General features: G+C 47.7%; 1 protein-coding gene across 2 annotated transcripts; it reads left to right on the forward strand.

Annotated features, from left to right (window-relative positions):
* Positions 1-2,539: 2,539 nt before the first annotated feature.
* Positions 2,540-24,048, forward strand: Gusb (glucuronidase beta). Of its 2 annotated transcripts, XM_045142688.1 has the most exons (12): positions 2,540-2,769; positions 6,039-6,224; positions 6,441-6,622; positions 6,731-6,873; positions 7,616-7,803; positions 9,507-9,659; positions 9,908-10,086; positions 10,164-10,310; positions 16,119-16,203; positions 18,839-19,015; positions 20,499-20,634; positions 23,763-24,048. In XM_045142688.1, exons 1-12 carry the CDS (start codon positions 2,560-2,562, stop codon positions 23,930-23,932), a joined length of 1,956 nt encoding a protein of 651 aa, XP_044998623.1. In that variant the 5' UTR covers positions 2,540-2,559; the 3' UTR covers positions 23,933-24,048. The 2 variants fall into 2 exon arrangements, with proteins under 2 accessions (XP_044998623.1, XP_044998624.1); XM_045142689.1 differs by lacking the exons at positions 2,540-2,769; positions 6,441-6,622; positions 6,731-6,873 and having other exon boundaries at positions 6,158-6,224.
* Positions 24,049-26,499: the final 2,451 nt, after the last annotated feature.

The following is a 26,499-nucleotide window of genomic DNA, read 5'->3' on the forward strand; positions in this document are numbered from 1 at the left end:
TAATAAAAATTTTAAAAAAGGAAAAAATAAATAAAATAGAAGAGAGAGGCCGGGCCTGGTGGCGCACTTGGGAGGCAGAGGTAGGAGGGTCACCACAACAGGGGCTGGGGAGCTTTCTCAGTGGCTAAAGGTGCTTTCTTGCAAAGCCTGTCAGTTCACTGTTGAATTCCCTAGCATCTCTGAAAAGCACAGAGCAGATACAAAGTGCCACATGTGTCTGGTATTCGATTGCAAGAGCATGAGACCCTGGCCTCTACACACACACACACACACACACACACACACACAAATAAGTTAGTTAATTAGAGAAAAAGGTGGAGCTGGAGAGATGTTTTTAGCCGTTCAGCACTCGCCTGTGAAGCCTAAGAACCCTGGTTCAAGGCTCGATTCCCCAGGACCCACGTAAGCTAGATGCACAAGGTGGCGCATGCATCTGGAGTTTGTTTGCAGTGGCTGGAGGCCCTGGGGTGCCCATTCTCTCTCTCTCTGCTTCTTTCTCTCTCTGTCTGTCTCTCTCAAATAAATAAATTAAATTAAAAAAAAAAGAAAGAAAAAGGTGGCACACAAACATGTCCTCTGACCGTTACATGTGTGCTGTGGAACACATGTGCTCATACATATACATACATGCATACACACACGCAAATAAAATAAATTTTACAAAATGAAACCTAGGGGGCTAGGGAGATGACATTTGCTTGCAAGATCTGCTGTCTGGGGTTTGATCCCCCATTTAAAGCCAGATGCACTGGTAAGAGGCCTGCTCAATCTCAATCAATCTATCTCTCAAGAAGTAAATAAATAAAATATCACTGGGTATGGTAGCGCATGCCTTTAATCCCAGCACTCGGGAGTCAGAAGTAGGAGGATCACTATGGTTTGAGGCCAGCCTGAGACTACAGAGTGAGTTCCAGGTCAGCCCGAGCTAGAGTGAGACCCTACCTTGAAAAAACAAAGCACAGAAGTAAAAATATAGGGTTGGAGAGGCTTAGCAGTTAAGACGTTTGACTGTGAAGCCAAAGGACTCAGGTTGGATTCCCCAGGATCCATGTACACCAGATGCACAAGGTGACACATGTGTCTGGAGTTCGTTTATAGTGACTGAAGGCCCTGGCACACTCATTCTCATTCTCTCTGTGTGTCTCTTTCTATCTCTCTCTCAAATAAATTAAACAAAAATTTTAAAAAAATGTATATAAAGCTGGGTGTGGTGGCACACATCTTTAATCTCAGCACTCAGGAGGCAGAGGTAGGAGGATCACCATGAGTTCAAGGCCACATAGTGAGACTACATAGTGAATTCCAGGTCAGCCTGGGCCAAAGTGAAACCCTACTTTGAAAAACCAAAAGAAAAAAATATATAATATAAAATATAATATTTTTCCTTTTAAAAATATTTTATTTATTTATTTATTTGACAGAGAAAGAGGGAGAGAGAGAATGGATGTGTCAGGGCCACCAGCTACTGCAAATGAACTCCAGACGCATGTGCCCCTTTGTGCATCTGGCTAACATGGTTCCTGGGGTATTGAACCTGGGTCTTTTGGCTTTGCAGGCAAACACCTTAACCACTAAACCATAGCCCTAAAATAAATAACTAAATATGTATATGACATATTATATATATTTAACAGGAGAGACTAATTGGAAAGCAAGGATTCCTTGGAGGGGGACATAGAAGGGGAAATGGGAGGGTCGTGGGGTGAATGATAATCTTAGTATATACTGTCTATATGTATGGCGGTTGTCAATAAGTTTAAAAGGGGGATGAGGCTAGAGAGATGGCTCAGCGGTAAAGGGTGCTTGCCTGCAAAGCCTAACGACCTAGCTTCAATTCCCCAGCACCCACTTAAAGCACAAGGTGGCTCATGCTTATGAAGTTCCTTTGCAGTGACTGGAGGCTCTATTCTCTGTCCTCAATTTCTCTCTCTCTCTCTCTCTCTCTCTCTCTCTCTCTCTCTCTGCGTGCCAATAAATGAAGTATTTTTTTAAATGATTTTTTAAAAGGGGTGGGAGAAATGGCTAGCCATGGGACTTTACATTCCTAGAGGAAAGCAGCCCTTAAGAGGTCAGAGACAGGGCTGGAGAGATGGCTTAGCCATTAAACGCTTGCCTGAGAAGCCTAAGGACCCAGGTTCGAGGCTCGATTCCCCAGGACCCACATTAGCCAGATGCACAAGGAGGCGCATGCATCTGGAGTTCGTTTGCAGTGGCTGGAGGCCCTGGAGCGCCCATTCTCTCTTCCTCTGCCTCTCTCTCTCTCTGTCTGTTGCTCTCAAATAAATAAATAAAAATATTTTTTTAAAAAAAAAAGAGGTCAAAGACAAAGGTCAGAGACCCTCTTTCCCCAAACTCTTACTTGGCCGGAGGCGACCCTGCGGGCATGCAAAACGCTGGCCCTTAAGCAACACGGCGGGAGTGACGTCACTCCGGGCACGTGACCCGTTCGCCCCGCCCCGCCCCGCCCCGCCCCTTCCCTCCCTGCGGGCCTCGTGGAGAGCAGCTAAAAGAGCCGGGCCACCGGACCCAGGGCAGCGCGATCGGCGACCGGCGGCCGCCATGAGCCTTCGCTGGGCTGCGTGCTGGGTGGTCCTGAGCCCGCTGCTGTGCGGCTGCGCGCCGGCCCCCCGGGGCGGGATGCTGTACCCGCGGGAGAGCGCGTCCCGGGAGCTCAAGTCCCTGGACGGGCTGTGGAGCTTCCGCGCCGATCTGTCGGTCGGCCGGCACCAGGGCTTCGAGCAGCAGTGGTACCGCCGGCCGCTGCGCGAGGTGAGCTGCGGGCACCGGGGTCTGCAAGCTTCCGGAGGTCCGGGGGTTTTGTGTGTGTGTGTGTGTGTGTGTGTGTGTGTGTGTGTGTGTGTGTGTGTGTGGTGGGGTGATGGACGGAGGGTTGACAGTACCCTGTAACCAACCCTCCTTTCCCTGGTACCCTGGGAGCTGCCCGCTAGAAAGGGGCGGCGGGAGCGCAGGCGGAGAGGAAGGAAGTGCCCAGCTGGCAGGGACCCCGGGTCTCATGCATGCTAAGCTAGCACTGTAGCACGGAGCCATGCCCCAGCCCGTGGGGGAAGAGTTTGTAAAAACTTTTTTCCATGTATGTGTGTGTGTGTGTGTGTATCTTATTTTTATTTATGAGAGAGATGAGGGAGAGGGTATGGGCACGCCAGGGCCTTTTAGGCACAACGAACTCCAGATGCATGGGTCACCTTGTGCATCTGACCTTATGTAGGCATCGGGGGATCGAACTCAGGTGGTTAGGCTTTGCAGGCAAGTCCCTTAACCGCTGAGCCATCTCTCCAGCCCCGATAGATAGATAGATAGATAGATAGATAGATAGATAGATAGATAGATAGATAGATAGATAGATGGATGGATGGATGGATGGATATAGTGTGTGTGTGTGTGTGTGTGTGTGTGTGTATTTGCAAGCAGAGAGAGAGAGAATGGACACATCAAGGTCCCCAGCCACTGCAAACAAACTCCGGCTTCATGCACCACTTTGTGCATCTGCATGGATACTGAGGAATTGAACCCTGGCCGTTATGCTTTGCAAGCGAGCACCTTAACCACTGAGCCATCTCTCCAGCCTTAAAAACTTTTTTTCTTTTTTGGCTTTTCAGGGTAAGGTCTCACTCTAGGCCAGCCTGACCTGGAATTCACTTTGTAGTCTCAGGGTGGCATTGGACTCACAGTGATCCTCTTACCTTTGCCTCCTGAGTGCTGGTATTAAAGGGGTGTGCCACCAGGCCTGGCTGGCTGACTGGCTTCCTCAATTCCTTCCTTCCTTTCTCCCTCCCTTTCTTTTTTTCTGAGAGAGAATGAGAATGGGTACAACAGGGCCTCTAGCTATGACATAGGAGCTGCAGACATGCACCACCATGTGCATCTGGGGAAGGAGGCCTGAGTCCTTAGGCTTCCCAGGCAAGTGCTTTAACCATTAAGCCATCTCTCTAGGCCCCAGATTGATTTTCTTTTTCTCCTTCTCTTTTCTGTCCCCTTCTTTTCTCGAGTATTTATTTACTTATTTGAGAAAGAGAATATGAATGAACGCGAGAATGGAATGGGCGTGCCAGGGCCTTCTGCCACTACAAATGAACTCCAGATCACTTTGTGCATCGTGGCTTTACATGGGTACTGGAATTGAACCTGGGCCAGCAGGTTTTGCAAGCAAGTGCCTTTAACCACTGAGCCATCTCTCCAGCCCGTTTTCTTCCCTTCCTTCTCTCTCCTCGTCCCTCCGTCCCTTCCCTCCTACCCCACTGAGACAGGGTCCCCTCTGTGGCCCACACTGCTCTTGAGCTCACAGCAACTCTGCTCCCTCAGCCTCTCTGGTGCTGGGATTACGTGCTGTGAGCCACCACACCTGGCTTTGATTTTCATTTTTCGACTTTGCTGCCCAGCATTCCACAAAAGAGGAAGCAAAGAGGGGACTGGGTACCTCCATGAGCCTCACGGGGTTTCCTCAGCTCAGGGCTGCTCCCTGTCAGCCTTCCCTGCCGTGACAGCTGATCATCTGCCTCTTAGTCAGGGTCTGGTCCTTCCTGCCTCAGGCAGGGTCATGGCGCTGGGCTCACTCTTCTCCATAGTGATCTTGCCCTGGCAGCATCTGCCCTTTTTTTAAAAAATTTATTTATTCTTTTTGTTTGTTTTGTTTTACAAGGTAGGGTTTCACTTTAGTGCAGGCTGACCTGGAATTCACTTTGTAGTTTCAGGGTGGCCTTGAACTCACCTCTACCTCTCGAGTGCTGGGATTAAAGGTGTGTGCCTCCACTCCCGGCTAGCGTCTGCCCTTTAAAAAAAAATTTTTTTTTGTTTATTCTTATTTATTTATTTGAGAGCAACAGACAGAGAGAGAGGCAGAGAGAGAGAGAGAGAGAATGAGTGTGCCAGGGTCTCCAGCCACTGCAAACAAGCTCCAGATGCATATGCCACCTTGTGTATCTGACTTACCTGGGTTCTGGGGAATCGAGCCTTGAACCAGGGTCCTTAGGATTCACAGGTAAGCGCTTAACCACTAAGCCATCTCTCCAGTCTGCATCTGCCCTTTTGAAGAACATGGCTTCAGCATTCTTCTGGCATAAACTGGGGTGTGGTTGACATATCATATTCAAGTTTTCTGTACATCCGGCCAGTATTTACAGAGCCCCACCTTGAGTGTCAGGATTTTTGTGAGTTGCTGGAGGTACAGTTATACATACAGGGTTATATTATAAAGGGTTGACCTGATTCTGGCTCTTTTTTTTTTTTTTTTTTTTGCATGTGTGTGGGCATACATGTATGCATGTGCATGTGGAGGGTCAGAGGTTGACATCAGGTGTCTTCTTCAATCACTCACCTTCTTATTCAGTTACTTATTTGAGAGACAGGGAGGCCTCTAGTCATTGCAGACGAACTCCAGATACATTCAACACCTTGTGCATCTGGTGTTGCGTGGGTAGTGGGGAATCGAACTCTCATCCTTGGGCTTTACAGGCAAGCACCTTAACAGCTGAGCCATCTTCTCAGCCCCCACCACCACCGCCTTATTTGTTGAGTCAGAATTTTTCACGTGACCCCAGAGCCTACTAATTCAGCTGAACAGTTTGTCCTAGGGATTCCATCGCCGCCTCTTGAGCACTGAAATTAGAGCCTACCTGGTGTTCACGTGGGTGTTGGGGATCCAAACTCAGGTCCTCACGCTTGTGTAGCATATGATTTATCACTGAGCCGCTTCCCCAGCAACATCCCGCACCTTTTATTTTATTTTGAGATAGGCTGGCTGAGAATAACAGGTCCCCCCGCCCCCGCCTCTACCTCCCAGGTACCGTAATTACGTGCACACACCTCCATGTCTGGTTTATGTATGCTAGGCAAGCCCTCCAGCATTCTACGAACTGAACTGTACCCGCAGCCTCCAAAGATTTAGGGTGATTGTGGGTGGTATTGAGGGCTGTGCTGGGAATTGAACTCAGGGCCATGTGCCTACTAAGCAAGCCTCTCTACCAACTGAGCTACATCCCCAGCCCACAACTATGCCTTTTTTTTTTTTTTTTAACCCCCAGTCGGGCCCTACTTTGGACATGCCAGTTCCCTCCAGCTTTAATGACATGACCCAAGACGAGCAACTGCGTAGCTTCATCGGCTGGGTGTGGTATGAACGGGAGGCGGTCCTGCCGCAGCGATGGACCCAAGATCCAGGCACAAGAGTGGTTCTCAGAGTCAACAGTGCCCATTACTATGCCATTGTGGTCAGTGCAGGAAGTGGCTGGCTGGGGGCGGGGGGCGGGGACAGTTTCCATGGCTGCTGAGCAGGGGTCTGTGCCCTAGGTAAGGGAAGGGTTATCTCATCTGCTCTTTCAGAGCCCCCATGCCACACTTTATGGAAGGGAGCACCGAGTTGGTGGGGCCTCCCCTTCACACCCTTGGCCTGTTTGCCCTTTGCTCCTGTCTCCCTGTGCGTGCAGTGGGTGAATGGGATTCATGTGGCCGAGCACGAGGGCGGCCACCTCCCCTTTGAGGCTGACATCAGCAAGCTGGTGCAGAGTGGCCCCCTGTCCTCTTTCCGTGTCACCATCGCCATCAACAACACCCTCACTCTACATACCTTGCCACCAGGAGCCATCACCTACAAGGACGACCCCTCCAGGTGAGCCGCGTCCTGCCTCTTCTTCCTCCTCCCCACTCCATGCTCTGCTCACTGTGCTTTCCAAAGGGCCCGGGGCCACGACAGTTGACCCTTGCCTATCTACCCCAGGTACCCCAAGGGTTACTTTGTCCAGGACACAAAGTTTGACTTCTTCAACTATGCGGGGCTGCATCGGTCCGTGGTCCTCCACACCACGCCCACCACCTACATCGACGACATCACTGTCACCACTGACGTGGACCGAGACATTGGTGAGGGTTCCCAGCAGGAGGAGCTGCACTCACCTGAGCTCAGCCCTCGGCTGTCTCCTGTTTGGACTGACCCTTGGGGAAAAAGGCTCTTAGCATCTTGGAATCCTCAGCTGCTCCCATCCCCTCAGATGCCGAAACCCATCCTGTTCAAGTCGACAGAGGAAATCAAGCTATGGTTGGCAGGAGTGGAGGGTAGCTAGGGAGATGGCTCAGTTGGTAAAGTGTTTGCCATATAAACCTGAAGACCTGACTTTGATCCCCAGTGCCCATGTGAGGGAAAAAAAAAAAAAAAAAAAGCCAGGTGTGGTGACATGTGTTTATAATCTCAGCTCTGCGGAGGCTAAGACAGGAGGATCCCTGGGGCTCACTGGCCAGTCAGTCTAGACATAAGCTCCAGGCCAGTGAGTGACCCTGTCTCAAGGGAGAGAGATGGCGTTTCTGAGGATGACACCAAGGTTGTCCTCTGGCCTCCACACGCACATATATGTGCACACACATACACACAAAAACACCAGTAGATGAACTGACCTCGCTTTGTGAGGAAAGGAGAAGTGGGATCTTGCCTAAAGTGACATGGCGCAGGATGTGAGTCACATGTCTCCTCAATCTCTCCTATATACAATCTGCTGAAAAACCAAGCCATTGTTTGCTGGGGTCTTGGAGCCTAAGGGGACTGACTCCTTACAGTAATGGCTGCAGGGTACCCCCAGCTCACTCCATCTTGATCTTTTGTTTCCTGCAGGGCTCGTGAATTACCAGATTTTTGTACAGGGCAGTGAACATTTCCATCTGGAAGTGTGTCTTTTGGATGAGGATGGCAAAGTCGTAGCTAAAGGGACAGGGAACCAGGGCCAGCTGCAAGTACCCAACGCCCAACTCTGGTGGCCGTTTCTGATGCATGAACGCCCTGCCTATCTGTACTCCTTGGAGGTAAACATTATTTTGGGTTGGATCTCAGGGTGAAAAGGGGATCTCTTGCTGCCACCTGGTGGCTGTGGCCTCAGCAACAGCCTAGGACTAGCTGTCCGAGTTTTGTAGCTTTTTCTGTGTGTGCTGTGTGCATGTTGCATACTGTGTAAGTACCCTTTCTGCACCCATGCCCCATGCATTCGCTTGTGGTGGGGTGGCGGGGTGCACTTATCTGAGGTGGCCTGAACTGAACATCGGTTGGCCTATTCCATTGCTCTTCTGCTCATTCTTGTTTGAGCTGGAGTCTCTTACTGATCCCAGGGCTTGCCTTTAAAAATTTTTTTTTTTCTGAGCTTAGGTGAATACTGGGTCTGTGCTCCCCTACAGGATTGGGGCGTGTAGCCATATTCAGCAGTTTCCATAAGTTCTGGAGATTCAAACAGCAAAGTCTCAGCCCGCCCCTCCCCCAGCTTGCCGAGGAAGCACAGTTAACTGTTGAGTCATATCTCTAGCCCTTTGTGGCTTTTTCTAATCCTTTGTGGAAAGGTCTAGTTTTGTTGATTTTTGGAATTCATCCTGTAGTCCCAGTTAGGCCTCAAACTCACAGTGATCCTCCTGCTTCTGACCTCCCAAGTGCTGGGATTAAAGGTGTGCACCACCACACCCAGCATGAAAGGTCTTGTTTTGAAGGGCAGACTCCAAGAGAAGGATAGAAGGTTCTTCCTTGCTAAAGGCATAACCTCAATTTCTGTATCTCAGCTTGCAAGTTTGTGGGGCACACAGGTCCTTTACAGCTGGGCACAAGGGGGAGAAGGACAGGATTGTATGAGTCTAGAAATTTGAGACCAGCTGGGCGCGGTGGTGCACGCCTTTAATCCCAGCACTCGGGAGGCAGAGGTAGGAGGATCGCCATGAGTTCAAGGCCACCCTGAGACTCCATAGTGAATTCCAGGTCAGTCTGGGCCAGAGTGAGACCCTACCTCAAAAAACCAAAAAAAAAAAAAAAAAAAAAAAGAAATTTGAGACCATATTGGGTAACATAGAGACCTTGTTTCAAAACAAAACAAAACACCAGATGTGGCACATACATGATCCCAGCACTCCAGGAGGCTGAGGTAAGTGGATTTCTGTGAGTTCAAGACCAGCTTGGCCTATATAGTTTGAGGGTAGCCTCAGTTATATGGTTACTCTGGGCTACAGAAGAGTGTCTTAAAAACAAAACAAAAGAATGAAACGGGCTAAGGAGATGGCTTAGTGGTTAAAGGCATTTGCTCTGAAAGTCTGCCAACCAGAGTTCAGATATGCAGAACCCTTGTAAAGCTGGGACACAGTGGCACATGCATCTGTAATCCCAATACACATTGGGCAAGGGGAGGTAGAGTCAGGAGAATCTTGGCCTTCCCAGTGACAAACAAGAAAAACCCTTAATCCAAGAACACGGGAGGCAAAGGTAGGAGGATTGCTGTGAGTTCAAGACCACCCTGAGACTACGTAGTGAATTCCAGGTCAGCCTGGACCAGAGTGAGACCCTACCTTGAAAAAACACAAACAACAAAAGAAAAACTCTGTTTCCAAGAAGATGGAAGAAGAACAGCACCCCGCGCGCGCACACACACGCACGCACGCACAACAAAAAGGTGTAGGGAGGTCCTCCTTGCCAGAGGGTGTCATGGGTGGGGCTCAGTCTGTCTGGGTGTTCACACCTGTTTCGTTGGCTCTCACAGGTGAGGATGAATGCCCAAGGGACAGATGGGCCTGTGTCTGACTGGTACACTCTCCCGGTCGGGATCCGCACAGTGTCGGTCACAGACAGCAAGTTCCTCATTAACGGGAAGCCTTTCTTCTTCAATGGGGTCAACAAACACGAGGATGCGGATGTGAGTCATGGTTGTGGCATCCCCAGGTGGCCTGTTCATGGTCAATGCTGTTTCTGTCCACCCTCCTCCTTGGGCCCAGAAAATACCTGAGGGCAGCTTGGTGCATTGAAGGAAGCTACCCTTGGCAGTTCTGTGTGGAGCCTGAACAGAGGGCAAAGGGGGTGACTCTCTAGGAGCTTGGTTCCGGAAGGAAGTACATCTTCTCCAGCAAAGGGGGGCAAGGGTCACGCTGCTCTGCTGTCCCGTAGATCCGAGGGAAGGGCTTTGATTGGCCGCTGGTGATGAAGGACTTCAACCTGCTCCGCTGGCTTGGCGCCAACTCATTCCGTACAAGCCACTACCCATATGCCGAGGAAGTGTTGCAGCTCTGTGACCGCTATGGGATCGTGCTCATCGATGAGTCTCCTGGTGTGGGCATTTCGTTGCCGTGAGTGTCCGCCGCCCCTACCGCCCAGCTCATGGCCCACTGCATGACGCCCACTCCCTTTCTTTCCCGCTCCGCAGCCAGAGCTTTGACAACCAGTCTCTAGAGCACCACCTACAGGTGATGGAGGAGATGGTGCGCAGAGACAAGAACCACCCTGCTGTAGTGATGTGGTCCGTGGCCAATGAACCTGCTTCCGCACTGAAACCCGCAGGTTACTACTTCAAGTAAGTGCCTTGTCCCTCCTGGGCTAGGTCAGGCATGTGACCTCAGCCCTTTGCCCCGGCACAGCCTCAGATGGCAGCTGGGAAGAGTTGAAGTTGTTTTTGTTGGGGTGGGTGGGGGCTGGGTATCAGCATCCAACACCCCAGCCTACCCACCCAAATTGTGGTTTGTCTGTTTTCCACTGTGTCTCCTCTTCACACCTGAAATGAAATGAAGGGTTAAAATTGATACACAGAATTTCAGATCTGGGGGCTGAGCATGTGACTCAGATGACAGACTGCTTGCCTAGTGTATGTGAGGTTCTGGGTTCAGTCCTTGGCACCGACACATAAACAGGGTGCTGGGTGCTTTTTTTTGTTTTAGTTTGTTGTCACTGTGGAGACAGGGTCTCAGTGTGTAGTCCAGGCTGGCCTCACTCTTGATCCTCCTGCTTTAGGCACACATGCCCACGTCCAGTTGTTTGTTTTGTTTTGTTTTTCAAGGTAGGGTCTCGCTCTAGCTCAGGCTGACCTGGAATTCACTACATAGTCTCAGGGTGGCCTGGAAGTCACAGCGATCCTTCTACTGCTGCCTTCCGAGTGCTGGGATTAAAGGCGTGTGCCACCACGCCTGGCTCAGTTTTTTTGTTTTTTTTTAATTGATTTATTTTAGAAAAAGAAGGAGGTAAATAAATAAATATATTTTTAATTTTTTTTGTTAATTTTTTTGTTAATTTTTATTTATCTATTTGAGAGTGACAGAAAGAGAGAGACAGAGAGAGAGAGAGAGGCAAATAGACAGAGAGAATGGGCGCACCAGGGCTTCCAGCCACTGCAAACGAACTCCAGACGCATGCGCCCCCTCGTGCATCTGGCTAACGTGAGTCCTGGGGAATCGAGCCTCAAACTGGGGTCCTTAGGCTTCACAAGCAAGCGCTTAACCGCTAAACCATCTCTCCAGCCCAATAACTATATATTTTTTAAAGAGCTGGAAGGATGGCATCACGGTTAAGGTTCTTGCTTGCAAAGCCAAAGGACTCAGGTTTGATGCCCCAGGACCTACATAAGGGGGCGCACACGTCTGGAGTTCATTTGCAGTGGCTGGAGGCCCTGGTGTGCCCATTCTCTCACTCTTTCCCCTCTTTCTCTACTAAATAAATAAATAAAAATATTTTTTAAAGTAAATAAATAATATGAAGTTTTCAGCTGGGAATGATGGTGCATGCTTGTGATCCGGCTGAGGCAGGAGGATTGTCACAAGTTTGAAGCCAGTCTGGGTTACATAGTGAGTTTCAGACCAGCCAGGGCTTTTCTTGGAGGCAAAGGTAGGAGGATTGCAGTGTGTTTGTGGCCTTCCTGGGGTTACAGACTGCATTCCAGGTTAGCCTGGGCTGGACTTGAGATCGCATATTTAAAAAAAAACTAAAGTAAAATGAAATAACATAGAAACTAAAGGGTATTTTTTTTTTTGGTCTTTTTGTTTTTGATACAGGGTCTCATAGCCCAGGCTGTCCTGGAACTCAGTATGTAGCCAAGGCTAGCTTTGACCTCCTGATCCTTTTGCCTCTACCTCCTGAGTATTGGAATTGGAGGAATGTACCATGCTTGACTTTTTTCTTTTTCTTTCATTTATTTATTTTTGAGACAGTAGTGTACATTAAAACTGTAGTAAACTAGTTATCCCTGGGTGGTATAGGCCTATAATCTCAGCTACTTGGGAGGCTGGAGCAATATCACAACAAGTGTAAGGCCATTCTGGACTACAGTGAGTTTAAGGCCACCTTAGGCAACTTAATGAGACCTTGCTTAAAAATAAAAATACTAAGAGGGCTGGGGATATAGCTTAGCAGGAGCGCACTTGCCCAGCATAGGTTCAATTCCCACCCAGTACTACCCACGCAAAATAAAACAAAACCTTGAAGACAACTACTTTGTGATACACTCAGTTTGTTTTCAAAGGGGAAGTAGGCTTTATGTAACCAATTTACCTAAGCATATGATTATAAATAGAATTTTGTTTATTTATTTGCAAGTAAGAGACAGAGGAGAGAGAGAGAGAGATGGGCACACCAGGGCTTCTAACTGTTGTAAACAAACTCCAGATACATGTGCCACTATGTGCATCTGGTTTTACTTGGGTACTGGGGAATCAAAACCTGGGTTAGGGGGCTGGAGTTAAATTCCCCAAGTCCCACGTTAGCCAGATGCACAAGGGGGCATATGTATCTGGAGTTTGTTTGCAGTGACTGGAGGCCCTGGCACACCCATTCTCTCTCTCTCTGCCTCTTTCTCTCTCTCAAATAAATAACTAAAATAAATTTTTTAAAATAATTTTATTTATTTATATGAGAGTGACAGACACAGAGAGAAAGATAAGAAGGAAAGAGAGAATGGGCGTGCCAGGGCTTCCAGCCTCTGCAAACGAACTCCAGACGCGTGCGCCCCCTTGTGCATCTGGCTAATGTGGGACCTGGGGAACCGAGCCTCGAACCGGGGTTCTTAGGCTTCACAGGCAAGCGCTTAACCACTAAGCCATCTCCAGCCCAAGTTTTTTTTTTTAAACCTCGGTTATTAGGTTCTGCAGATAAGTGCCCTAACAACTGAGTCATCACTCTAGACCCCTATAAATATACTTTTTTTTCTTTTTTTTTGTTTTTTTGAGGTAGGGTCTCACTCTGGTCCAAGCTGACCTGGAATTACCTATGTAGTTTCAGGGTGGCTACAGCGATCCTCCTATCTCTGCTTCCCGGGATCTGGGATTAAAAGCATGTGCCACCACACCCGGCTTTAAATAGACTTTTTTAAAAAATTGCTTTATTTATTTAGTTAATTATTTGAGAGAAATAAAGAGGCAGATAGAGGATGGGTATGCCAGAGCCTCTAGCCACTTCAAACGAACTCCTTCAAACGAACACCAGTTTGTGCATCTGGCTTTACATAGGTCCTGAGGAATCAAAATTGGGTTCTTAGGCTTTATAGGCAAGCGCCTTAACTGCTGAGCCATCTCTCTGGCCCCCTAAATAGAATTTTTCATGGCGTACATTTGTTTTATGGTGCTGGAGATCAAAATCCAGGGTTTTACCGTGCTTGCTGGTCAAGTGCTCTATCACTGAGCCACACCCTCAACCCTGCTCCTTCTTTTTGTCATGTGACTGTCACTTGGTGACAATCTTCAGGCATGAATCTTGTCACTTGCTGTAGAGAGGCAGCATGGGCCTCCGAAGTACCCAAAGGCAGATAGTGTACCCTAGTTTCATGCCATTATTTGAGTTTGGTCAAGTCTGTAGAAAGTAGAAGGGTTTGTGGGGAGTGGCCCCAGCTTGGACACACACAGCCCCTCAGAACGCACGGGGCCCAGGGGACTGGGTGAATAGAACATTTGTGCTGAAGGGGAAGCTTACAAGTTCCTGGGGGTTCTCAGGCATTTTTTGCTAAGTGGTGAAGGGAGAGGCATGTGTCCTGAGACCTCAGGGATGGGACAAGGAGGTGGAAGGAGCTGGCTAGGCTGTCGTGGCCCAACCAGGCCTCTGCTGGCTTTGAAGCTTCAAGGTGGCAAGCTGTTTGAGAGGATGGGTTTGGGACTTGAGTCGAAGGGAAAATTCACTGCCTTCGTCTGAGAAGAGCAATGACAAGGGAAGGGTGTAAAGGAAAAAGAGAAAACAGGAGTGATGGTGACCTACTGTGTGAAGGCCTGAGATAGGGCCAAGGCACCAAGCTCTAACTCCAGACTGGTCCCTCTGTGGGAAACCTCTTCTCTCTATGCTTCCTTGGTTAGTGAAACTCGGCATAACTGCTGTTTCTTCCCTGGCTTTCGTCTGCACTTTGGGGTGTGATGTATGCATTTGTGTGTATGGGTGCATGGGTGTGTAGAGGCCAGGAGTTGACATCAGGTGTCTTCCTCAGTCGCTCTCCATGTGTGTTTATGTGTCCATCAGTGTCATCTTCCGTCTTGTTACTTGTTTGTTTGTTTGTTTTTTTAATCACCAGATCCAGTTTATTTTGATGGTACTGATGGGAAAGCCACCTTGTTCCCCCTTGTTTTTGAGAAAGGATCTTTTGTCGAATGAGCAACTGGCTAGCCTGTGAGCCTTAGGATTCTCCTGACTGCACCATCTGTTAAGGTGCTTTGGCATTTTAGCCGCTCATGCTCCATGTTTGGCCTTATGTGGATTCTGGAGATCTGAATTATGGCCATCAGGCTTGCATAGCAAACACCTTTAACCACTTAGTCATCTCCCCAGCCCATTCCACCTTATGGTTTTTTTTAATAATTAAAAAAAATCTATTCATTTGAGAGCGATACAGAGACAGGCAGAGACAGAGAGGAAGGGAGAGAATGGGTGCACCAATGCCTTCAGCCACCACAAATGAACTCCAGGCGCGTGTGTCACCCTGTGCATCTGGCTTACATGGGTACTGGGGAATTGAACCTGGGTCCTTAGGCTTTACAGGCAAATGCCTTAATTGCTAAGCCATCTCCAGCCCCCCCTGTTGTGTGTGTGTGTGTGTGTGTGTAATGGCTGGTGTACCTGGTGTATCACCTGTATTTTAATTATTTCCATCACAGATTGGATGAACCTGGACAGAGCATTTAGAACACAGGATTTTTAACTTAAGTCCCATCATGATTATTATGAGAGACCCCATTAAAGGAGCTAGCTAGTGTCCCCATGTAGTCCACATAGGGGGCAGGCCCAAGGTCTGGGGTACCTCAGCTATAAGACCTCCAGAGTCTTGGGTAAGTGTGACCTTGAGGGCCAAGCATGTGTCAGTTGTCACTGGGAATGCTGACACTGTTACCATTCAATCTTGTAATTACTTTTCAGTAGCACAAACTGGTTCATGATTATTTTCCTTGGAAATATGGATGGCAATACGAAAGAATTATTATGATAAAACCAAAGAAAAAGAGAGCCAGGAGTCCAGCCCATTTTTTGTAATTTTTTATGAAGAGAGAATTGGTGTACCAAAGCCTCCAGCCACTGCCATCAAACTCCAGACACATGTGCCACCTTGTACGCATGTGCAACCTTGCACACTTGTGTCACCTTGTGTGTCTGGTTTATGTGGGACCTGGAGAGTCAAACACGGATCCTTAGGCTTTGCAGGCATGCACCTTAACTGCTAAGCCTTCTCTCCAGTCCATTATTTTTTGAGCCAGGGTCTCTCACTGAACTTTGAGCTCATTGATTTGTCTAGACTAGCTGACCAGCAAACTTTGAGGATCCTGTCTCTGACTCCCCAGCACTGGGATTCCCAGCATGCACTGCCCTGTGAGGCTGCTTTTTACATGGGCGCCGGGGATCTGAACTCATTCTTGCAAGGCAAGTACCTCACCAGCTGGGCCATGTTCCCATCCCTTTGACCCCTCTTAAATTATGTCCCTGTAACTGTCTATCTCAGAGCCATCACTGAGCCCCCAACTCCGGCCTGCTTTCCAAAACGCACTTCCTAATTGTTACATCAACAGTATCCTGTCCTATGTAGCTCACACCCCATCCCTTCCAATAGCCAAGGGCTTCGTCTGAGATTCAGAACCCAAGTTTTGGTAATGCCCCACCCAAGGACTCTGAGTTTAGGATGCTTGCACCCTGCTGTGAGGGTGACCTTACCTCTGGATGGGTGTCATTCAGAGAGGGTATTGTGGGGAACATGACCTTGAACTAGGTCTCTGTACACGTCAGCTCGCTTGCAACACACTTTGAGGTGGACTTGGGAGGGAACGGTGCTGTTCTTGGTCTTTGCTGGGGGAAGATAGGAGGGGAGAGAAAGAGAGCGTTAAGAACCATTCCCAGACTGACAGAGCCCGTGTCTTCTGAACTCCGTGGACAGGACGCTGATCGACTACACCAAAGCCTTGGACCCTACCCGGCCTGTGACCTTTGTGACCCACACCAGATATGATGCAGACCTGGGGGTGAGCCTGGAGGGGTCTCCACATTGCTTGTGCTCTCCTCCCTCACTTGGTCTTTAGTCTTGTGCTAACATGAACCAGGGGCAGCCAGTCCACTCATTTTCACAAGCAGTCTGACTTCAATCCTACTTGCCAGGCATTATGGTCTAAATCCAAGGAGACTGGGCTAAAGCCAGGGAGTTGTGCTTCCTTTTCGATGTACATTCAGGGTTTGTGGCATTTTTAAAAAAATATTTATTTAGTTAAGAGAGAAACAATGGGCATGCCAGGGCCTCCAGCTACTGCAAACAAACTCCAGATGCATTTGTTACTTTGTGCATCTGGATTTATTTATGTGGGAACTAGGGGATTGAACCCAGGTTTAGGCTTTTCAGACAAATGCCTTAACGGCTAAATCATCTCTCTAGTTCCTGTACCTTACTTTTAATAAGTTCATAAAATATGTAAGGAAATATTTAAGGAAAGCTTAACCAGTCAGGTGTTTGTGAAACCTGTCTTGATACCAAATCACCTTTTTGATAGTTTAATTCTCTGGACTGTGAGGTTCTGACTTAGCGATTCCATAGTGAGAACCCAAGTTTATAAAACACTCCCTAGTGTTTTTAGTACTCAAGCAATCTTTGTGGACCACTGACCATATGCAGACCCTTGGGATGAGATCGGAAGGGATGACTCCCCCAGCTGGCTGTAGCCCACCATTTTTTCTGCACCTCGTGGCTTCTTCCCTCCCCATCTCCTACCTCTGCCTAGTGCTGGGACTAAAGGTGTGCACCATCACACTGGGATTAAAATTACTTTATCAATTTGTTTTCAAGGTAGGGTCTTGCTGTAGCACAGGCTGACCTGGAACTTAACTGTAGAGTCAGACTGGCATCGAACTCACAACAATCCTATCTCTGCCTTCCAAGTGTTGGGATTAGAGTCATGTGCCACCACACCCGGCTCAATTTATTTTTTTATTGACAACTTCCATAATTGTAGACAGTAATTCCTTCCCTCCCCTCACTTTGCCCTTTGCAACTCCACTCTCCATCATACCCCTTGTTCCTCTTAATCAGTCTCTTTTATTTTTTTTAATTTTTATTATTTTAAATTTTTTTTGTTTATTTTTTTATGCATTTATTTGATAGCAACAGACAGATAAAGAGGCAGAGAGAGAGAGAGAGAGAGAGAGAGAGAATGGGCGCGCCAGGGCCTCCAGCCACTGCAAACGAACTCCAGATGTGTGCGCCCCCTTGTGCATCTGGCTAACGTGGGTCCTGGGGAATCGAGCCTCGAACCGGGGTCCTTAGGCTTCACAGGCAAGTGCTTAACTGCTAAGCCATCTCTCCAGCCCCCAGTCTCTTTTATTTTAATGTCATCATCTTTTCATCCCATTAGGATGGTCTTGTGTAGGTAGTGTCAGGCACTGCGAGGTCATGGATATCCAGGCCATTCTGTGTCTGGAGGAGCACGTTGTAAGGTGTCCTACCCTTCCTTTGGCTCAACTTATTTTATTTTTATGTATTTGTTTATTTATTTTTGGTTTTTCAAGGTAGGGTCTCACTCTGGCTCAGGCTGACCTGGAATTCACTATATAGTCTCAGGGTGGCCTTGAACTCTCAGCGATCCTCCTACCTCTGCCTCCTGAGTGCTGGGATTAAAGGCATGCGCCACCACGCCTGGCTCAATTTATTTTTGGAGACAGGGTCACATGCAGCCCAGGCTAGCCTTGAATTCCTGAACTTCCTGCCCAGTGCTAAAGTGAGGCCTAGTTTATGCACCATTAAGGATAGAACCCATGGTTTTGTGCATTGCTACTGACCTCAGCCCTTTTTATTTTATTTTTTTGGAGGTAGGCTCTCACTCTGGCCTGAGCTGACCTGAAGCTACCTGTAGTCCCAGGCTGGCCTTGAACTCATGATCTTCTTGCCTTAGCCTTCTGAGTGCTAGAACCTAGATGTTTGCTACCACACCCAGCTGGGCCCGTTACTTTCACACAGATGGAGAAAGCCTTGCTGCTCCTGGTATCTCCATGTATCTAAAACATGCCGTCCAAAGAAGCAACAGAGACGGTATTTAAGACCCCAGGGAGGTCCAAGTGAACACGCTGTGTTCCCCTCTCCCCTTCCATGTGCACGGGGAAGGCTTTGCTGGGTGCTCTATACCTGGTCTCTTCACTGGTGGCCTGCTTCATGAATAGTGTCTCCACCTGAGTGTCCCCAGCTTTCTCCTGCTACCACAGCTGGACAGAAGCTGTGGTCACTTGGAAATGACCATGATCAGTACAGGGGAAAGCTTTAGAGATAAGCATTTCTTCTAGAAAGGGGCATGTCCTCATGACACTGGACATGAGTCAGCTAGACAAGAGTTTTCCCTGCCCAGTCCTAGAAACACTTAGCAGAGCTTAGATTCCAGGCTCTCCTGTTCCCACTCAGAGCAAAAGCATTGGTTTTGGGCCCTGAATGGTATCCTAGGCCTGACCTTGTAGACTGGTTCCATTGGGTCACTTCTTGGCTTCCTACGTGTGGGGCGAAGGTGGTTTCAGGACATGTCATTTTTTTGCCATTGCTTTTTACCTTCTGTCAGTCAGAAGCACCCCTTGGTTATGAGTGCTGGGGATCTGGTTGGTGAACTCGCTTTAATGCTGTTGCCCTAGGCTCCGTATGTAGATGTGATCTGTGTGAACAGCTACCTGTCTTGGTATAACGACTTTGGGCACTTGGAGGTGATTCAAATACAGCTGGAGACCCAGTTTGAGAACTGGTATAACACTTACCACAAGCCAATTATTCAGAGCGAGTATGGGGCAGAAGCCATCACAGGTCTTCACCAGGTAAGCAGTTGTGTCTGTCAGACAGTGATGTCACTGGTTCCCCCAGACCTTCCCTGCTCCCCAGTCGTACTGATAACTGATTTCAGCTCGCAGGCTCATCCCTTGCCCCTCCACACGGTGTGTGTGCAGACAGGCCTCAACCTTACTTACTTTTACGGACCCCACAGGCAGTCTCCTTGGCCTTGTTTCCATATCGCCTTCCCCCTCCTGCCCAAGTCACCTTTGTCCCTTTTCTCCTGAGACGGTCTTGCTCTGTTCCCCAAGCTAAACTCAAACTCTTGATCCTCCCGCCTCAGCGTAAATCACCACACCCAGCCTAACTGTGACTTTTAGAGTTTTTATTTTACTTTATTTATTTGAGAGAGAGAGAGAGAGAGAGAGAGAGAGAGAGGCAGATATTATATACAGAGAGAGAATGGACACACCAGGACCTCCAGCCACTGCAAAAGAACTCCAGACACACTTGTGTATCTGTGGGTCCTGGGGAATCAAACCTTGGTTCTCAGGTTTTGCAGGCAAGCACCTTAACCACTAAGCCACCTCTCCAGCCCTTAGTTTATTTTAATATTTACTTTTGCCTGTGTGTGGTGCACTCACATGCATGTGCCCTTGCAGTACCAATGCCCCATATGCTCACCTGCAGCGAGGGTTGGTTGCCTACGGTGGCTATGGTAGAAGGTTGTGTGTCCAGCTCTGTTGATTCATGGGTCTCGGCTCCCCGCTGGACTGGGGTTGCAGGTGCACATGACCATGCACAGCTGTTTTACATGGGATCTGATTTGAACTCAGGCAATCTCAGGCTTATACAGGAATTGCACCTAACCCTTGAGCCATCTCTCCAGCCGCAACTGTGACTTTTAAAGTCTCGGGCGGAGGATGAATTGGTAGTGCTTGCCCAGCCTGCAAGAAGCCCTGGGTTCCATCCCTATCATCACATAAATCTATGTGGCACTGCGCACCCATAACTTCAGGAGGTGGAAGCAGGAGGAGATTATATATATGGCTGAGGAGGAGCAGCCTCAGCTATATAGGAAGTTACAGGACCAACCTGGGCTACATGAGACTTTGCCTCAGAAACAAAAGGAAACAGAACAAAAGTCCCAGCACTCAGGAGGATGAGACAGGACTATTATGAGTTCAAGGCCAGTGTGAGCTACATGGAAAGACTACCTTAAAAAAGAAAAAGAAAGAACATCCCCCCTTCGAGAAGAAAGAGGCAAAATGTGTTTTTACTTCCAGAGTAATTTAGCATTAAGAATGGGTAGAGATGGGAAGTAACATTATCAAATCATGTTTATAAATAAAGTAGTTATCTCCTTTTTTTCACACTGGCTCTCTACGCCAGCACCAGCGGGTCCTGCAGTCAGCGCAGCCCACCCTGGGGACAGATATTTTGGTCGTTGTCAAGTGCAGCTTTATTTTTAATCTAACATTTTCAGTTCTGCCAGTTCTGACTCTTAGATCCTCTCCGCCTCGAATCTAGGATCCGCCTCTCATGTTCAGCGAGGAGTACCAGAAGGCTCTGTTGGAGCAGTACCACTTGGTTCTCGATCAGAAACGCAAAGAATATGTGATTGGAGAGCTCATCTGGAATTTTGCTGACTTTATGACTAACCAGTGTGAGTATCTGTTTGGCTTACAACCTGGACGTTTTCTCTTTTTTTCCTGGTCTGGCCAGCTGGTTGCAAGAGTGCTGAAAACAAAGCTGAGCATGGTGGCAGCACACACCTGTAACACCAGCAGGAGGATCAGGAGTTCGAGGTCATCTTGAGCTATATAGGGAGATATAAGACCCTAAAAGAAAAGAAAACCAGAACACTTAGAAAAGCCCAGTCCAGAGTATGAATATATGGGTATGTGTATGTGTGTGTGTGGGGGGGGGGAGTGTATGAAGATCTTGTCTGCAAAAAATGGGGGGAAAACTGGTTTAACCAAGACAGACTGCATAGAGTTTCTTAAAAGTAAGTCTAGCCAGGCTTGTTGGTGCATGCCTTTAGTCCCAGCACTCTGGAGGCAGAGATAGGTGGATCGCCGTGAGTTCAAGGCCAGCCTGGCACTTTGGAGTGAGTTTCAGGTCGGCCTGGATACAGTAAAACCCTCCCTTGGGGGAAAAAAAAGTTTTTTTTTTTTTCTTAAAAATAACATCTACTTCCCAAATCATTATGTTTTGGTTACACACACACACACACACACACACACACACACACACACACACACACAAATGGCCTGGATATCCATGACCTCACAGTGCCTGACACTACCTACACAAGACCATCATAGAAGGAGGAAAAGATCATGACATCAAAATAAGAGAGACTGATTGAGAGGAAGAGGAGATATAATGGAGAATGGAGATTCAAAGGGGAAAGTTGGCGGGAGAGAGGGTATTACCATGGGATATTTTTATAATCATGGAAGTAGCTAATAAAAAAAAAATTGAAGATAAAAGCTGGGTGTGGTGGCACACGCCTTTAATTCCAGCAGAGGTAGGAGGATTGCCATGAGTTCGAGGCCACCCTGAGACTACAGAGTTAATTCCAAGTCAGCCTGGACCAGAGTGAGACCCCACCTCAAAAAACAAAAAACAAGCCGGGCGTGGTGGCGCACGCCTTTAATCCCAGCACTCGGGAGGCAGAGGTAGGAGGATCGCTGTGAGTTCAAGGCCACCCTGAGAATACAGAGTTAATTCCAGGTCAGCCTGGACCAGAGTGAGACCCTACCTCGAAAAAAACAAAAACAAAACAAAAAAACAAAAAACAAACAAACAAAAATTTGAAGAAAGAAAAAAAAGCAAACCAAATGAGAATCTACTGTCTTTTGAGACATTCATTCCATAGCCCCTGCTAACCTGGAACTCTTGATTCTTTTGCCTCAGCTTCCCAAGTTTTGAGTCTTCTGTCTTTAGGCAAAAGCAGTTACCTTACCTTTCTGGGTATGGAAGAACACTACTGTAACAGAGAGACAGGAGAATGTACAGTTCAAGGCAAGCCAGGGCAATTAAGGGAGACCCTGTATCAAAATAAAAATAATGGTTGGCGAGATGGCTTAGTGGTTAAGGTGTTTGCCTGCAAAGCCAAAGAACTCAGGTTTTATTTCCCAGGACCCACAAAGCATGATGCCCAAGGTGGCACATGTGTCTGCAGTTAGTCTGCGGCAGCTGAAAGCCCTGGCACACCCATTGTCTATCTGCCTCTTTCTAAAATGAAATAATATTTTTAAATATTAAAAAATAAACATAAAAGGATTGGAGCCAGGCGTGGTGACATACCTTTAATTCTAGCACTTGGGGAGGCTAACATAGGAGAATTTGATGTGAGTTTGAGGTCACCCTGGGCTATGTATGAGTCCTAGGTCAGCCTGGGCTAAAGTGAGACCCTGCTTCAAAAAGCAAGCAAGGGGGATTGGAGAGATGGCTTAGCTCTTAAGGTGCCTGCCTGCAAAGCCAAAGGACCCAGGTTCAATTCCCCAGGACCCATGTAAGCCAGATGCACAGGTAGTGTATGTGTCCATAGTTTATTTGCAGTGGATGGAGGCCCTGGTGCACCCATTCTCTTTCTCTTTCTCTGCTTCTTTCTCTCTCCCTCAAATAAATAAATATAAAATAAAATGTTAAAAAAAAAAAGCAAGGGTCTGGAGAAACGGCTTAGTGGTTAAGCCATTTATTTGCCTGCAAAGCCAAAGGATCCCAGTTTGATTCTCCAGGACCCACATAAGCCAGATGCACAAGGGGGCACATGCATCTGGAGTTTGTTTGCAGTGGCTGGAGGCCCTGATGCACCCATTCTCTCCCTTTCTCTCAAATAAATAAATAACATATGTTTTAAAACAAGCAAAAAAAAAAAAATGGTTGGGAATACTGCTCAGTGGTAAGTGCTTACCTAGCATATACAAGGCCTTAAGAATCTTAGTACTGCAAAATAAGAAAGCAAAATTTAAAAGCAAAAATGTCTAATTTGCTTTGGTTTATTTCATAATATTGAGAGGGAAAAATGAGAAAAGCCTGGCATGGTGGCGCACGCCTTTAATCCCAGCAAAGGTAGGAGGATCACCGTGAGTTCCAGGCCATCCTGAGATTGCATGGTGAATTCCAGGTCAGCCTGGGCTAGAGTGAGACCCTACCTCAAAAAAAAAGGGGCTGATGGGGGGGGGGGATAAGCAAAACATACTTTTGGAGAACCTCATCATTCCAAACAGGGAACAAAACTTGAGAAACATAATTCAGTGTGGTTCAGACGATTGACTTGTAAAGTGGGTTTAAGGAACACAGAAAGCTTCAAGCATCTGGAATGTGGGAGTGTTCATCTTCAAAGAGAAAGTGGTCTCACTTTTGCAAGAGGGGATGGAGGATAAAGCCACTTCATTTAAGTTCCCAAACGAGTGTTCTAGATGTGTAGTTTCTCAATCCCTCTCCCCCCACCCACCTTTTTTTGAGACAGGGTCTCACTCTGTAGCCCTGGCTGATCCTCCTGCTTTAGCCTAAGTGCTGGAACGAGAGGCATGCATCACCTTACATTTTATACTTTATTTTACAAGCAAATTTCCCTCCTAATAGATTAAAAATTAACATATCAGGAGGCTGAAGTGTTTCAAGAACACAGTGGTATCTAACTACTTCAACCTACAAGATACCACTTCACATTAACCAACCCTAATCACCCACAAGAGCGCTTTCCAGTTTAGTGCCCACTTGGTTCCAGGTTGGCCCATTACAGGTCATCTAATGCTTTTGTTGTTTTTGTTCTTAAAGCACCAACAAGAGTAATCGGAAACAAGAAAGGAATCTTCACCCGGCAGAGACAACCCAAAAGTTCAGCATTCCTTCTGCGAGAGAGATACTGGAGACTTGCCAACGAGACCTGGCCCCACAGGTCACGGGAGACGCCTTGGCATTTGGGAAGCAGGCGGTTTACTTTCTAAAGTCACAACTACCTCAGAGCTGATGAGGCCTGTGCTCCTCACCCAGCAGCACAGGTGCCCTGAACGGTTCATGGTGATCTGCTAGAGGCGACAATAAAGCTTTTCTGGTTTGAGAATAGAGTTGCTGTGACTATTCTTAGACGGAAAGCTGCATTCTGATGAGAAGCATCTCAAGTTATTTCTGTGATAGTGTAATAGGCTGTTTTCAGCCTGATCTGCGTACTCCCCCTCCCTCCCACAAGGAGGATCTCACTCTAGCCCAGGCTGACCTTTTTTTGGAGACAGGGTCTCATGTGGCCCATGCTGCCTTCAAGCTCCCATGTTGTTGAGGGTGATCTTGCATTTTTATGTAAAATATTTATTTTTATTTATTTGAGAGTGACAGACAGACAGAGAGAGAAAGGGTGCCCCAGGGCCTCCAGCCACTGCAAATGAACTCCAGATGTGTGCGCTCCCTCGTGCATCTGGCTAACGTGGGTCCTGGGGAATCGAGCCTCAAACTGGGGTCCTTAGGCTTCACAAGCGAGCGTTTAACCGCTAAGCCATCTCTCCAGCCCTGAGTCTTTTTTTAAACTAATTTGTTTGAGAGAGCAAGGGAGAGAGAGAGAGGAGAGAATGGGCACTCCAGTTGCCGCAAACCAACTCCAGATACATTTGCCACTCTGTGCATCTGGCTTTACATGGGTACTAGGGAATCAAACCTGGGTTGTTAGGTTTTGCAGGCCAACACCTTAACCAGAGCCAGCTCTCTAGCCCTTCAGTAACTTGAATTTTTATTTATTTGTTTAGTTTTGATTCTCCTACCTCCATTTCCCAGTTGCTGGGATAGCAGGTGTGCACTGCTACGCCTCTGGATTATATGGTAATGGGGATTGAACCCAGGTCTTTGTGCATGCCAGGCAAGCACTTTACCAGCTGAGCTACATCCCCAGACCCCATGCTGTATACACTCTTGAGAAACTGATGTGTTAATACCCTCAGTGCGCAAGAGCTGCTGGTGATGGGACTCCTCCCACGGTCCTAGAGCCATCCAGGTTCAGATGTCAAACCACACTAGCCTTGATCTAGTGAGAATGACTCTCGTTAAATACCAAAGGGGAGCCAGGTTCCACAGGTATTAAAACATGTAGAAATGCTATCATGGTACAGTAATGATTAACAAGACTCCCGTAAGGTTTCCACATAGGTGTGCAGACAAGCCTAAGAAGGGCTTCAGAGACTGTGGAGATAGCTTTGAAACCTGCATCCATGTGAAAAGCCAGGTGTGGGGCTGGAGAGATGGCTCAGTGATCAAAGCGCTTGCCTGCAAAGCCTAGTGACCTGGGTTTGACTTCCCAGTACCCACCATATAAAGCCAAACGCACAAAGGGGTGCGTGCATCTGGAGTTTGCTTGCAGTGGCTTTAGGACCTAGTGTGCCTATTCTCTGTTTGCAAATATAATTTAAAAAGGCGTGGCTGCTTATGCCTGTAACCCCAGTGTGAAAGGGAGCAGAAGCAAGAGGATCACTGGGGCTCCCTGCTCAGTGAGACTCAATTTTCAGGAAAATAAAGCAAAAGAGAAATAGAGGGATATTATCGCAAGTCCTCTGCACTCATGCGGACCACTCACAAACACACAGTGTTGGAGGGCTAGCTAAATTAAGACTTCATGTTCCAACTTCAGCCAAATGGCTATTTGCAGACACCCAGTGGCTCTGCCACAACTGGTACCACTGATGGGACCCACCTCTTTAAATGAGCCGAGCCTAAACTACTCCTGCACTGTTACCTCCTGAGTGGCGAGGTGCCCTCTCCCAGGACTTCCCCGTCTCCGTCCACAGAATCCAGTGAAGCACATACAGTACAGTATTCCTAACACACAGCCCTGGAGTGAAGGCTTAGCAGTTAAGGTGTTTGCCTGCAAAGCCAAAGGATCCAGGTTCGATTCCCCAGGACCCATGTTAGCCAGATGCACAAGGGGGCGCATGCGTGTGGAGTTTGTTAGCAGTGGCTGGAAGCCCTGGTGTGCCCACTCTCATTCTCTCCCTCCCTCCCTCTTTCTCTGTCAAATAAATAATAAATAAATAAAATATTTAAAAGAAAATGCTCCTGGTGGAAGACAGGGAGCAGGCACCATTCTGGAGACAGAACTTATTTCTCTGTGACCAATTCCCATGTCTCAACTCATGTTCTTTTTATTTTAGTTTTTCATGCTCTATGAGAGTAAAGATAATGTAGCCCAATCTTATTAATGTACATGTGGCATGTGTGTGTGCATGCATGTAGAGGCCAGAGGTTGGCACTGGATGTCTTCTGCGGTCATTCTCCACCTTACTGACGCAGGTCTCTCACTTGAACCCGCGGCTCACTGGCTGAGCTAGTCTAGCCAGCCAGCTTGCCCTAAGGATACTGTCTGCTGGCCAAGTGCTAGAAATACAGGCACAGACTATCACGCCCACTTATCATTATTAATGTGGGTGCTGAGCTTCTCAACTGTGGTCCTCACACTGGAGCAGAAAGCACTTTATACACTAAGACATGTCCCCAGCTTAATCTTTTTTTTTTTTCCCCAAGGTAGAATTTCACT

The sequence above is a fragment of the Jaculus jaculus genome, chromosome 2 (genome assembly GCF_020740685.1).
Source record: "Jaculus jaculus isolate mJacJac1 chromosome 2, mJacJac1.mat.Y.cur, whole genome shotgun sequence".
Lineage (NCBI taxonomy): Eukaryota > Metazoa > Chordata > Mammalia > Rodentia > Dipodidae > Jaculus > Jaculus jaculus.